At 37.1% G+C, this 15,050-nt stretch overlaps 1 protein-coding gene across 5 annotated transcripts; it reads left to right on the top strand.

Moving 5' to 3' along the window:
- The first annotated feature begins 5,729 nt into the window (after positions 1–5,729).
- LOC122354573 lies at positions 5,730–11,501 on the top strand. 5 transcript variants are annotated; one of them, XM_043252812.1, is made up of 10 exons: positions 5,730–5,821; positions 6,396–6,686; positions 7,861–8,151; positions 9,366–9,413; positions 9,842–9,883; positions 10,026–10,058; positions 10,751–10,792; positions 10,946–10,978; positions 11,327–11,385; positions 11,463–11,501. In XM_043252812.1, exons 1-9 carry the CDS (start codon positions 5,767–5,769, stop codon positions 11,356–11,358), a joined length of 867 nt encoding a protein of 288 aa, XP_043108747.1. In that variant the 5' UTR covers positions 5,730–5,766; the 3' UTR covers positions 11,359–11,385; positions 11,463–11,501. The 5 variants fall into 5 exon arrangements, 3 of the variants coding, with proteins under 3 accessions (XP_043108747.1, XP_043108748.1, XP_043108749.1); XM_043252813.1 differs by lacking the exon at positions 10,026–10,058 and having other exon boundaries at positions 11,463–11,494; XM_043252814.1 differs by lacking the exons at positions 10,026–10,058; positions 10,751–10,792 and having other exon boundaries at positions 11,463–11,494.
- Positions 11,502–15,050: the final 3,549 nt, after the last annotated feature.

Here is a 15,050-nt window from a genome sequence, read left to right as displayed (position 1 = left end):
CATACTGTACAGAGAATAATTTGAAAGCATAGAACCTCAGCTTTCTTTTAACATAAATAACAAAAAACACAACAGGCCTTTAAACATGAGGAAACAATCAGGGAGAACTAAAACAGGATAATTACCTAATAATCACATAAGGTGTACAGGAACATGGCCAAAAAAGGAAAAACAGGAACACAGAAAACAAAAACAAAACTGTACTAAACAGTTTCAGTAACTAAACAGTAAAAGGGAATCAAATGAAACTCGAAGGGAGATGGACCAAATAGATCTCAAATAACAGCCTTTCAAAATAATGAAAATAATTATTTTAATAGAAATTTTGATTTTCTTATTTATATTCCACATGTTTATTAACATTTGTTGTGTTCTCTGTAAAATGAGACCATTTTTGATCAATTTGCTCCAAAATATGCGATTATGGCATTGTTTTAAATTCTGGCATGCAAAAATCTGTAAAAAAATCCCAAAAAGAGCAGAGCTGAAGGGGTTAAAAATAAAATGCTTAGGTTTGCCTCCCACGGAATCGTCTCGGGTTACTTGACTGTAACCCTGTTCCCTGAAAAAGCGGGAACGAGATGCTGCGCTGAATGCGCTAATGAGAGAAACGCCTTTTGTTCGACCCGGTTGTTGAAGCATCGTGTCAAACACGCCAAAGTTTGGCTTATATAACCTCGGTCAGGTGACGCCACCTGATCAGCGAACACCTGGAGGTTATAAATAGATGCGACGCGAAACATCCTCAGGTCAAATTTTTGTCTGAAAGGACGTCCAGTCACGCCCAGTGCGTGGCATTGAGGCGCAGCATCTCGTTCCCGCTTTTTCAGGGAACAGGGTTACAGTCAAGTAACCCGAGACGCTCCCTATCAAAAGCTACTCGATGCTGCACTGAATGCGCTAATGGGAACGAGAATACCAACGCCGCCGCACTCAGGAGTGTCTGGACCCCCAGTTGTTGTGTAGTGTGTGCGCGCAACACTGAAGAGGTCTCAGACATTACTCTGGGATGTCGACTCAAGGACATGCGAGCCCGGAGTAGCATGGACATCCAAACTATAAAATCTAACAAATGTGTGCGGAGAGGACCAACCTGCGCATCACAGACTTGCTGCAAGGGCGCGCCTCTTGCTAAAGCCATCGACGATGCAACCCCTCTGGTTGAATGAGCTCCTAACTCCTAGAGGCGGTTTGACCACGCGCCTCATAGGCTAGGGGCAACAGCATCTCTCACCCAGTGTGACATAGTCTGTCTGTCTAGTGGCAGCCGCTCCCGATATGCCACCATAGCATACGAAAAGCTGCTCTGACTTACGCCACTGGCTAGTGCGGTGGACGTAGATCTGGAGAGCACGTACTGGACACAGTAAGTGAAGTTTCTCCTGCTCCGGTGTCATGAATGGCGGAGAGCAGAAGGCTTCAAGGATGACCGGATTTATAGTCGAGAATGGAACTTTCGGAAGATAACTAGGGTGAGGATGCAAAATAGCTTTTACCAGCCCAGGGGCAAAATCTAGGCAGGATGGCGAGACTGACAGAGCCTGCAAATCCCCAATTCTCTTCAGAGAAGTAATAGCTGTTAGAAAAACCATCTTTAGGGTCAGAAACCTGACAGGCGCTGACTCTAGTGGTTGAAAGGGTGTCCACCAAGCCTTCAAGCACTATAGCTAGATCCCATGAAGGAACTGTCGCCCCTACTGGGCGGCCTCAACCTCTTAGCTCCTCGAATGAAGCGAACAACTAGAGGGTGTTTCCCTACGGAAGCCCCTTCAATCAGAGCATGGCAAGCCGAAATGGCGGCCACGTAAGTTCTGAGAGTATTAGGATGTGTGCCTGAGGACATTTTCTCTTGCAGAAACTCTAGCACTGAAACAATCTGGCAGTAAACTGGGTCTGCATGGTGTGTTTTACACCAACTTTCGAAGATGCGCCATTTCATGGCATATGTTCTTCTAGTGGAGGGAGCCCTAGCGCTAAGAATAGTCTCTATTACATTGGCTGAAAGGCCAGCATCACTTAGTTGGTCCCTCTCAGGGGCCAGACGTGAAGATTCCAGAGCTCGGGACGGGGATGAAATATTGTCCCCTGTGCCTGAGAGAGAAGGTCCCTCCTCACCGGAATCGCCCACGGCGAGCCGTCGAGGAGAGATATTAGATCTGAGAACCATATTCTGGTTGGCCAACGGGGCGCTATGAGTAAGAGGCGAGACCCCTGTTGACGGACCTTGGCTAGGAGCAGAGCAATCGGAGGAAATTAGATTAGATTAGATTAGATTCAACTTTATTGTCATTACACATGTACAAGTACAAGGTAACGAAATGCAGTTTAGGTCTAACCAGGAGTGCAATAAGCAGCAAGTGCAGGATATAGGTACAAATATAAATATAAATTACAAAGATAAATATGTACAAATTAAATTACAGATGAGAAGGGGGAATTTACAGTGATTATGTGTAAACAATTTACAGATCGTTATGTACATAAGAAAGAGCAGGATATACAGGATATGTATAGACAATTTTACAAGAGTATGTACAGTGGATATGTACATACATTTACAAAGATATATACAGTGGAGTGCAATGAATGTTAACAGTGCATTTTTGTATTTTTGTTTTAATGGGGTGGGTGGGGCAGACATCAGTGGGGGTAGAATTCAGTAGTGAGACAGCTCTGGTAAAAAGCTGTTCCTCAGTCTACTTGTTCTAGTCCGGGGAATCTGAATCGCCTGCCAGATGGCAGGAGGGAAAACAGTTTGTGGGCAGGGTGAGAGGAGTCCTTAAGAATACTGTGTGCTCGGCGCAAACAGTGTTTCTTCTGGATGTCCTCAATGGATGGAAGTGGAGTTCCTGTGATGCGCTGGGCAGTTTTCACCACCCGCTGCAGTGCCTTACGCTCAGCAACAGAGCAGCTCCCATACCAGACTGTGACACAGTTTGTTAGGATGCTCTCTATTGTACAGCGATAGAAGTTCACCAGGATGGCTGAGGACAGCTGGTTCTTCTTAAGTTTCCTCAGAAAGAATAAACGCTGGTGAGCCTTCTTGACCAGGCTGGAGGTGTTGGTGGTCCAGGACAGATCCTCCGAGATGTGGGTTCCCAGGAACTTGATGCATGAGACAGGCTCCACAGCAATCCCATTAATGTGGATGGGATCATGTGTGCCTCTTCTCACCTTCCTGAAGTCCACAATGAGCTCCTTGGTTTTGGTGGTGTTAAGGAGCAGATTATTGTCTTTGCACCACGTGGCCAGATGCTGGACCTCTTCTCTGTAGGCAGTCTCATCGTTGTTGCTGATGAGACCGATCACCGTAGTGTCATCTGCAAACTTGATGATGGAGTTAGATCCAAACACAGGCCTGCAGTCGTGGGTGAAGAGGAGTAGAGGAAGGGGCTCAGCACACAGCCTTGTGGTACACCGGTGTTGAGAGTGATAGTGGTGGAGCGGATGTGGCCTGACCTAACATGCTGAGGTCTGTTGGTCAGGAAGTCCATAACCCAGTTGCACAGTGAGGTGTTAATGTCCAGATCTCTGAGTTTGGTGATTAACTTAGAGAGGTATGACCGTGTTGAATGCTGAACTGAAGTCAACAAACAGCATCCGTGCGTGTAAGTGTTTTTATTGTCCAAGTGTGTGTGAGTACAGAGTGCAGTGCGATGGAGACTGCGTCCTCAGTGCTCCTATTGCCTTGGTAGGCAAACTGGTGGGGTCCAGTGTGGAAGGCAGAGAGTCCTTCAGATGTGACAGGACTAGTCGCTCAAAGCACTTCATAACGATGGGTGTGAGTGCTACAGGGCGGTAGTCATTTAGGCACACTGGGCTTGAGATTTTCGGCACTGGCACAATGGAGGTGGATTTGAAGCATGTTGGTACAGCTGCTTGGGCAAGGGACATGTTGAAAATGTCCGCGAATACCCCAGCGAGCTGCTCTGCACATGCCCGTAGTACGCGTCCAGGGATACCGTCTGGTCCAGCAGCCTTGCGCGCGTTGATCCGGCTTAGTGCAGTGTAAACCTCTGAGGAGGTGAGTGTGATGGGTGGGTCGGTTAAGGGGGTGATCTTGGTGACTGTTTCATTATTATCCTCTCAAAGCGAGCATAAAAGTCATTAAGCTCGTTCAGAAAGAAGACATTTGGTGCTGTGGGGGTGGAGTGGTTGGGCTTGTAATCAAATGCGTAAAGATGCATTCTGGGCCACACATGGGCCATCGCGTCCAGACCCAGGGGAGCTGGATGAGTCAGAGAGAAGTAGAGGGGACATTGTGCTGTCTCCTGTGAAGCAAAGAGGTCCACCTCTGCTTCAGTAAAACCTTTCCCAGATTTGACTGACTACTTGGGGTGGAGTTTCCATTCCCCATGTGTCACAGCTTGTCTGGACAGCAAGTCTGCTTCCCTGTTCATGTGACCGGGAATATAAATCGCCCTGAGGGACAGGAACTTGTCCTGCGCCCAAAGCAGAACCTGCTGCGCTAGCTCGTTCAAGCGGCGCGACCGCAGTCCGCCCTGGCGATTTATGTAAGAGACTACTGCCGTGTTGTCCACCCGCACTAGGACATGGTAGCCTCTCAACTGCTGGAGGAAGTATTTCAGGGCCAGAAATACAGCCTTCATTTCGAGGCAATTGATGTGCCATTCGAGAAGATGACCTCTCCAGATCCCTTGGGCTGGACGGCCATCTAAGACCGCTCCCCAACCCGTGAGGGATGCGTCTGTCGTTAGCATCTTGCGACGACAACACGGACCTAGAGTGGGACCCAAGGTCAGAAACCGGGGTCTGAACCACATAGATAGGGTACGAAGCCCTCGACGCGTAACCCTTATTTGCCTCTGGGGATTGGCCCTTGGATGAAATCCCCTGGCTCAGATATATATATTTTTTTCACACACACACACTCACACACAATGCGGTCCTTGAAGACAAAAGACCTGAGGATGTTTCTGCGTCACATCTATTTATAACCTCCAGGTGTTCATGATCAGGTGACGTCACCTGACCGAGGTTATATAAGCCAAACTTTGGCGTGTTTGACACACGTGCTTCAACAACCGGTCGAACAAAAGACGTTCTCTCATTAGCGCATTCAGCGCAGCATCGAGAGTAGCTTTTGATAGGGAACCACCTGATTACATCAGAGAAGGAAGAGGGAATAATGATCCTGTTTTTAGTACCATATTCATTCGAGTTTGTATGTAGTTTTAAAAATGTGCCGTTTTCATGCGCAAGATTTCTAAAAAGCATCATCCTTTTGACTCATTTGACTCTGTGTGAGCTACAGACTGGACAGTAGGTCAAAATATCCAGTGAGGGAATCGTTTTAAAGTTGTGTAATTAAGTAATATTCATGTACGTTTGGGCATCAGACACTCAAACGGGACACAAGCACTCACTAACATTACTGATACTGCTAATGGGTTTCTGCACATTTACAATATTTATTTATTCCTTTATTCCTAAATGTATATTTTAGTGTGTTGGTAATTCTGAATGGGCCTATATAGTACATGCTTTAAGAATCATTCTCAAACTTATATACTATAGTATTTAAGATTGTTCATGCATGAACTATTATAAATATATGTAAATGTTAAATTATAAATATATGTAAATGTTAAATTGCATATGACTGTAAAAGTAAATCATGATCTATATTTTTATACACATGGAAATACAGAGCATGTTGTAAGGTTTCTGTGGTCTGATGTTCTACTTCCTCGTTCACCCATTGAGACTCAGCTAAAGTCTCATTCTGTCTCTTTTCTCTCTGAAATGGAGATGTTGTTCTTCACAGTGTTTATACTCCTTGTGGAGGTTCAGTCTTACAGTAAGTGATCTCTGCTCTTTATTTTCTTAAATAGTATAGTAAAGTGTTAATGTCTTAAATATTGCAGCGTGTCTCTGACTGTTTATGTAAAGTTTGAATATAGGACAGATAATAAAAAACAAACTATGTTTACTATAATAAACTAAATAAATTTTTAACATATTGCATGATGGGATAAATATTAAACACACAAGTATGTAGCAGACAGTAACGATCAAGGGCTGAAAAGATCGCACTAAATATGCACAATTAATATTACGTAAATTAAAAAAATACATAAAGTATTGCATATGAGTTCTGCAAAAATGTTGGTAAAAAAATTAATCTTTAAAAAAAAGTTTTTCTAAAGGACTTGTTTGCACAGTTAGTTGCTGGTTAGTACTCTCTTCAATAGTCTGCAGCAACCAGTGAGTCTGGAGAGGGTCTGCTCTTGTTAGCTTCTTTAGAAAATATATGCATTTGTGAGATGAGAAGTGACTGATATTTTTAAACACAAAACATGTGAATAATATAGTATTATTGCACTTGTAAACATTTTCAGAGAGATGTATTGATCTGTTTTGTGTTGTTTCAGAGTCTCCTACTGTAAGAGTATCTCCAGATCTCATAAGAGAGTCCAGCTCAGTGAAGATCAGCTGTGAGACGCCAGGAAAAGTTCCAGTGGATATGTGTTATTACTACACAAACAGAGAAGAGAAGAATATAAAAATCAGTTGGAGATGTGAGCTGGATCTCACTGGTGCTGAACTGATCAGATGGGCAGCTGTAACATCACATGGATTAATCAATATTTCCTGTTACTACACAGTGAATGATACATCATCATCATTACCTCATTCTCCTCCTGCCACAGTAAAAGTTATAGGTGAGATATTATGCTGCTTTTAGTTAGATTTATGAGCTCAGCAAAATATCTTTCTAAAATAATGTACAGAAACCATGTATGACTTCATCTAATATGATTTGATTAAAAATCGTTTCCATTGCAGCTGTTCCTCACACTGTTCACACTCACTCTGAAGGCTGTTCTGAATATTTGAACAAACTTTGAACTTTTCTACTCTTTTGTGATCTTATTAAACTGTAAAATGGTATGAGCAATTAATCACATCCAAAATAAGTTTTTGTTTATGTAATGTGTGTACTGTGTATATTTATGTGTATATAAATACACACATGTATATATTTTTGAACATTTGTGTGTATATATATATATATATATATATATATATATATATATATATATATATACACACACACACACACACACACATTTAATATATCTATATATCTATTTATCTATCTATAGATTATAATTTATTATTAATTACACTATTTTAGATTATATGTAAATATTTAATATAAAAAAATTTCCATTAAATTTAATTACATTTTCCTACCAAAATCGAATTAGTTTGAAATGATTGTTGTAATCTTGTTGCATAAACTTAAAATCCGTCTAAAAACCAACCAAACAAAAAAACTAAAAAAAAAAGAATTTGGTCATTCCTAAAAGATAACGTTTTGCCATGCATTATAGAAAAGATTTTGTCAGCTTAACTACTAATTTTGTACTATATAAAATAATGCCCTGTTTACTACATTCAATTTAGTCATACTCTTTCTAACAAAGCAATGTCAACTACATACATTTGTCCTACCTACTAGATAAAATGTTAATCCTTATACTTTTAGCTAACTTGACACTACAGTTAATTACAAATGAAAGTGGAATACTTGTGTTCTATTAAATTATAACCTTTTGAATGTATATCTTTAGTCCAGTGGTTCCCAACCACGTTCCTAGAGGTCCCCAAACACTGCACGTTTTACATCTCTCTTTTGTCTGACACCTGTTTCAGTTCTTGGACTCTCTTTAATGAACTGATGAAAACACACAGTGTCAGGGGCCTTCAGGAACGTCGTGGGAACGAGAAAAAAGTCAATAAGTTAAAGTCAATACATTTTGTAACAATATGTATTTTATATTTATTTTCTTCTTGCTTACAGATGTATTGATCTGTTTTGTGTTGTTTCAGAGTCTCCTACTGTAAGAGTATCTCCAGATCTCATAAGAGAGTCCAGCTCAGTGAAGATCAGCTGTGAGACGCCAAATGTTACAGTGAATCAGTGTTATTTCTACACAAACAGAGAAGAGAAGAATATAAAAACCAGTTGGAGATGTGAGCTGGATCTCACTGGTGCTGAACTGATCAGATGGGCAGATGTAACATCACATGGATTAATCAACATTTACTGTTACTACATAAGACTGAGAAATGATACTTCATCATCACCTCATTCTCCTCATGCCACAGTGAAAGTTATGGGTAAGATATTATGCTGCTTTTAGTTAGATTTATGAGCTCAGCAAAATATCTTTTCAAAATAATGTACAGAAACCATGCATGACTTCATCTAATATGATTTGATTGGAAATCTTTTCCTTTGCAGCTGTTCCTCACACTGTTCACACTCACTCTGAAGGCTGTTCATTCACTCACAAAACTGCTGTTCTGAATATTTGAACAAACAAACTTTGAACTTTTCTCCTCTTTTTGTAATCTTATTAAACTGTAAAAATGGTATGAGCAATTAATCACATCCAAAATAAGTTTTTGCTTACATATTGCTTACATTATATATATATATATATATATATATATATATATATATATATATATATATATATATATATATATATATATGTATATACACACATCTATCTATCTATCTATCTATCTATCTATCTATCTATCTATCTATCTATCTATAGATTATAATTTATTATTAATTACATTATTTTAGATTATATGTAAATATTTAATATATAAAAATAAAATTAGGATAAAATTTTCCATGAAATTTAATTACATTTTCCTACTAAAATCGAATTAGTTTGAAATGATTGTTGTAATCTTGTTGCATAAACTTAAATTCCGTTTAACAGAAAAAAACATTTGGTCATTCCTAACAGATAACGTTTTGCCATGCATTATAGAAAAGATTTTGTCAGCTTAACTACAATTTTTTTTACTTTATAAAATAATGCCTTGTTTACTACATTCAATTTAGTCATACTCTTTCTAACAAAGCAATGTCAACTACATACATTTGTCCTACCTACTAGATAAAATGTTAATCCTTATACTTTTAGCTAACTTGACACTACAGTTAATTATAAATAAAAAAGTGGAATACTTGTGTTCTATTAAATGATAACCTTTTTAATGTATATCTTTAGTCCAGTGGTTCAGGGGCCTCCAGGAACGTCGTGGGAACCACTGCTTTAGTCTACTGTGAAGAAAAAGTCAATAAGATAAAGTCAATACATTTTGTAACAATCTGTATTTTATATTTATTATCTTCTTGCTTACATCTGCAAATATGGCAATTAAAGATGCTCTCTTAGTTCAAACCAGTATGTGACATATGGTATTTCATTTATATTTAGGTGGCCTGAACCTTCAACAGTCTTACTTTGCTTTAAAGTTTGCCAATGATATAAAGTGAAACTCGTAATGCTGATTAATTGTCTCTGCAGTTTCACCATCAACCATCACTGAACAAACTACAACTACCATGATAACCTGTGAGTGATTCAGTTTGTAAATCAAGAAGGCCTTGTTTTACTCCACCTTGAACGTTCTCAAATGTTCATCATTCTTTTATGCAGTCAAGTGTAAAACAAACGTGCTGAATTTCAAAAGACATTCAAAAATGTAGATTCATATTCAGATTTTGTGATCAGTATCTCATAATTATAGTTCTAATAAGCAGAAGACAGAAAACACACAGAGAATTTAACAAAGGCAAGTCTCATGTCTGCAGGTAGAAAAGCCGCAAAATGTTCAAGATTGCTTTGATTATTCTGCTTTTTTCAACATGGTTACTATTTTAGAATGTTTATTATGTTTATTTTTATTAACATTCTATTATATTATCTTTCAAAAGCTTTAGCTGTAACAGCCACACAGTAAAACTCGTATCACATCACAGTCTGATGAACTGTTTTCACAGCCTCCTCCGCTCCGCCTGACTCAACCAGAAAGACTCAAACATGTAAGATAAGTATAATTTCGCTTTGCTTATTAGAGAATATTAAATCTGTGTTAAATGTTTCAAGTGATGTAATGCAGTAATCATTATTCTCTCTTGTGTTTTTAATCTAATATGATTTCATTGGATATCTTTTCTGTTGCAGCTGTTCCTCACACTGGTCACACTCACTCTAAAGGTCATATATATATATATATATATATATATATATATATATATATATATATATATATATATATATATATATATATATATACATACATACATACATACATACATACAATATTTACACATCTATCCATGTCCAATGCATGCTGGAAGCTTTTGAGTTAATTCTCTTAAAATACATTATTTTAGGTCCTCCTAAAAGAAAATGGAGGAAAACATATTTCTTGCTTTTTGGTAAAAGTTATGCTATATATATATATATATATATATATATATATATATATATATATATATATATATATATATATATATATATATATATATATATATCACTGAACCACAATTACTTAAAAATATATACAATATAAAATATACACACCATTTTGAAATAAATATCCTAATTTGTTTTTAAAAAAAAATTTCAAGACCCATGATTTTTTTTTACTGTGTATTGACAAAGTGCATTAAATCACAAAAATCTGCACATAATTGATCTAATTTAGTACCATATTCATTCATTTATTGCAATATATGGATTAAATTTTTTTCCTTTTGACAGACTCACGGCTTGATTTCTGTCTGAACTCATAGAATGTTTATTATGTTTATTTTTATTAATATTCTATTATATTATCTTTCAAAAGCTTTAGCTCATCGTATCACATCACAATCTGACACACATTATATGAACTGTTTTCACAGCCTCTTCCGCTCCGTCTGTCTCAACCAGAGAGACTCAAACATGTAGGATAAGTATATTTTCGCTTTGCTTATTAGAGAATATTAAATCTGTGTTAAATGTTTCAACAATGACAGTGATGTACTGCAGTAATCATTATATATAGAGGCACTGTTTTTAATCTAATATGATTTCATTGGATATCTTTTCTGTTGCAGCTGTTCCTCACACTGGTCACACTCACTCTGAAGGTCATTCACTCACAACACAAAACTTTATACATATATATATATAGTCTTATATATAATGTGTAAATATTTCATATACCTATGGAAAAAAAATAAAATATATAAATATATATATATGACCCAAAATATATAAATATATATATATATATATATATATATATATATATATATATATATATATATATATATATATATATATAAATAAGACACATGATTTTTTTACTGTGTATTGACAAAGTGCATTAAATTACAAAAATCTAAAAATCTACACATAATTTATCTAATTTAGTACCATATTCATTCATTTATTGATTAATTATATATGGATGAAATCTTTTTTCCTTTTGACAGACTCACGGCTTCATTTCTGTCTGCACTCATAGGATTCATCTCTCTGTGCCTCTTTACCAGTAAGTGTAAAGTACAGGTTTATTTAGTCATAAACTGAACTCATGAAACATGAAACATAAAGTCTGTATCTCTTCAGGTTCTGACGTCTCCTACCAGCTGGAAACAACATCGCTTTAATGTTCTCTCTGTGCTCCTCGAAACATGGATGACTTGTTTACTTTCTTCACTTTTAACATCTCTGTCACTGATCTGTACATGTAGCTACAGCAAGAATTATATCATAGTGTTTAGTACAGTATTTAGCTACTAAATTTTTTTTAATCTGAATAATAGTAGCTGTATGTAATCAGCACATGCATACTAATAATAATAAAGATGTTGGTGATAACAATAATATTTTGTGATGAGGGCAACAATATTATCAATAATAATAAAAGTTATAGTAATAATAAGGTAATAATGACTCATAGAGTTTAGCATAGAAGTTTTGTAATATTGTATTTATTTCTCGTGGAGAGTCTGTAGGCTTACCTTCCCTGAGTCATTTTTTTCTGTTTCTTTTGATTAATTTGATTGTTTACTGGATTTTTTGTGATGATATGTTTCATGACGGACAGAACCTGATTTTGTTCGAGTTCATGTTCCTGGATCAATCTTTGTTGGCCATGGAACAACACTGAGATTAACCAGAAGGAGATTTAAAGAAGAGGTTTATAGTCTTTGTGAAGTTTAGACTTACAATCGATGTTTGGTGCTACATCAGTGTCATTAAATCTGATTTTAGGCATAAGATTAGGTTTAAGTGTAGAGTTATGGTCAAAACAAAAGTTTTGGATTAAAATGTTGTATAAGGGTCAACAAAATATGTTATTTATTCCTAGAGTGTCCTCTCTGTGTGAAGATACCTGTCAAACTCTGTCTCTTTAAGGAGAGATATGTTAAAGCTTCATCTACTGGTGTGTTTATGTAAATTAGCTGGATTCTGTATGAGTTATTGGAGCGTGGACACTGTTGATGGGTGGATTTTATATTCAGAGATATTTGATTGAGTTCCTGGTATATTGCAGTAGTTGTATTATGAAAATTTTTTTGTTGTTTTTTTTTTGCTTATCAAGATACATATTCCTCTGTTGAATAATAAATGGCTGAATATGATTGAGTGAACTTTGCTGATATCATATGCTGATAAGCATTACAGTATACTCTATTATTTCTCATTTTGTAATGGATGGTAATCAAACTGGCAGACTAACATCTGTGAAGGTTTTTAAATAAATCGAATGCGTTTAATAGTACTTCATTTGTGGACTGAGAATTTATTTCAATATTCTATTACTATAGAAATGTATCAAATTGTTGTTTTATTCAGTTTATGAACTAAAGAAATGAACAGTTGGCCTGTAGGTACAATGAGTTCTGGTAGTTAATGTGTCCGAGCAATGGATGAATTCATGTCATTTTTATTCATGTAGATTTATTTTGTGCCAAAGCAATGGTAACTGTCCTCTCTTCATGATTCATTTCTTCACTTTTTGCACTTCTTTTCTCTCTTGCAGATAAAATAGTAGTATCTACAGTAAATAGCTACTGAATTATATATGATTATAAAATGAATTTTATATTGTTAAAATGCAGTAACTGTAAAAGCTTCTCAAGATTAGCAAAAATGTTCATTAAACACCCAAAAGTATCATATGTACTTATGACATTTGTATGTCGCTATACTTGCAAAAGTCTTTTTAGAAAGGGTCAGTACGTGTTTATGCTGAGTGCTATTTAGCGTGCAATTCTAACACACTGTTAGATGTACTTTTTGCAACTGAACGTTTTTCGTTTGACCTCAGGAGCCACAAGCACCCACCATGGCATGCTGACGGAAACAGCATAGTTCCACCGCATTCTCAGGCTCTGTTCTATCTGTTTCTTCTTTTCTTTTCATCTTAATTGTGATGAACTGCAGGGGCATGCCACATTCCTTCTGTAGTTTTATTAATTATGAGGATATTGGCAGTGACCTCATTACTCGTCTTCAAACTGAAAGGCCTCTGTTAAACCCATGTCGCTAAACTCACAGGCTACAGACAGGTGAATTATATTTAGGGTTGGAGTGAACACTGCAGGGCTTTTCCACCCCTGGTAAAGTTTCATTCTGAATTATTTTACGTTTCTAGATGTCCAATGCAGGACAAACTTGCCAACCAGCAGAGAAAAGGAAACTATAAGTTCTGTAGGACAGAGAGTTTAACAATGACGTGGTTCATGATTAAGCTGTTTTTTTGGCAATATGGTTAAGGGCTATTTACACAGAACACACAGAACATTTTTCCATTCCGTTGCAATACTTCTCTTCTATATATATATACTTTCTTCAGAACTTTCTCTTTTTCTTTATAGCATACTATGTAACACATCTACAAGCAACATACTGCCATACTGGTTGCAAAACGCCATATTTCCTCTCTCACTTGAAAGGGTTCTTTGTATCACAGGATATTTTTTTTCCTCAACCGCTGCTTAAATGAACCTTACAACAGCCATTTAACACTGTAAATGACAGATGCTATGACAGAGCATAGCCTGAGTAGTACCGTAAACGATAACATCTGAAGAGGCTCTCGTGCGTGATAAAAGCTGTGATGATTAGGCACTACTTGTGTAAAGTAAGCTAACGGTGAGCAGCTGCCCAATCAATTGTAGTGAACACGGAGGCTTCACCTCTAAGATCATTTAAATATTCCTCTATGTACAGAAGAGGATGACTGTCAGCAATTAGTGCAACATAAGCATAAGCAGCGGAAAGTCCCCACTCCCAGCCACTATAATTTATGACTACCTGATATGAAATATGATTAAAATCCTTTTTTTTGCATTTACAAGTGACTTTATATCCAACCAATGATTACCTTTTTTCAGAAGGAAAATAAAAAACATATTTTAGCAGTGTCCCTAGGTTTTCACTCATTCCTGTTACTCTAACACTGATAAACTTGGAAAACTGGACTGGCCCACTCCACTGGAGCACCACAAAGACCATCTGCATCACAGAGTTTGGAAGAGGAAGAGAGCAACATCGAGAACCTGGAGCACGGTTTGGACTCAAGCTGTGTTAACACTATTTTATTGTCATAAAACCACCCTCCAGGGTTTTACTTTAAACTCTTGCCTTGTGATTCTTCACCCCTGACAGTATCATATGTACTTATGACATTTGTATTCACTATACTTGCAAAAGTCTTTTTAGAAAGGGTCAGTACGTGTTTATGCTGAGTGCTATTTAGCGTGCAATTCTAACACACTGTTAGATGTACTTTTTGCAACTGAACGTTTTTCGTTTGACCTCAGGAGCCACAAGCACCCACCATGGCATGCTGACGGAAACAGCATAGTTCCACCCCATTCTCAGTCTCTGTTCTATCTATTTCTTCTTTTCTTTTCATCTTAATTGTGATGAACTGCAGGGGCATGCCACATTCCTTCTGAAATCACACGCACACGTTGGAAAAAATTGGATTAAACGGCTGTTTTTTCATGTGTTTCATATTCATTGTTTATCCAATAGTTTACCTAATTATATCACTTAAAAAAATTATTGTCATGACTGAGGGGTCTGTGGCGTGCGGATCCATTCGTAGGTTTTTATTGGCTGAAGGCATGATCAAAGCAGGCAGACGTCGAAACACAAGGCTAGGCTAACTTTAAACAAACAATGCAACATGCAGGTGAG

Source organism: Puntigrus tetrazona, chromosome 11 (genome assembly GCF_018831695.1).
Source record: "Puntigrus tetrazona isolate hp1 chromosome 11, ASM1883169v1, whole genome shotgun sequence".
NCBI classification, from domain to species: Eukaryota; Metazoa; Chordata; class Actinopteri; order Cypriniformes; family Cyprinidae; genus Puntigrus; species Puntigrus tetrazona.
This window is presented reverse-complemented; position numbering and strand designations above follow the sequence as displayed.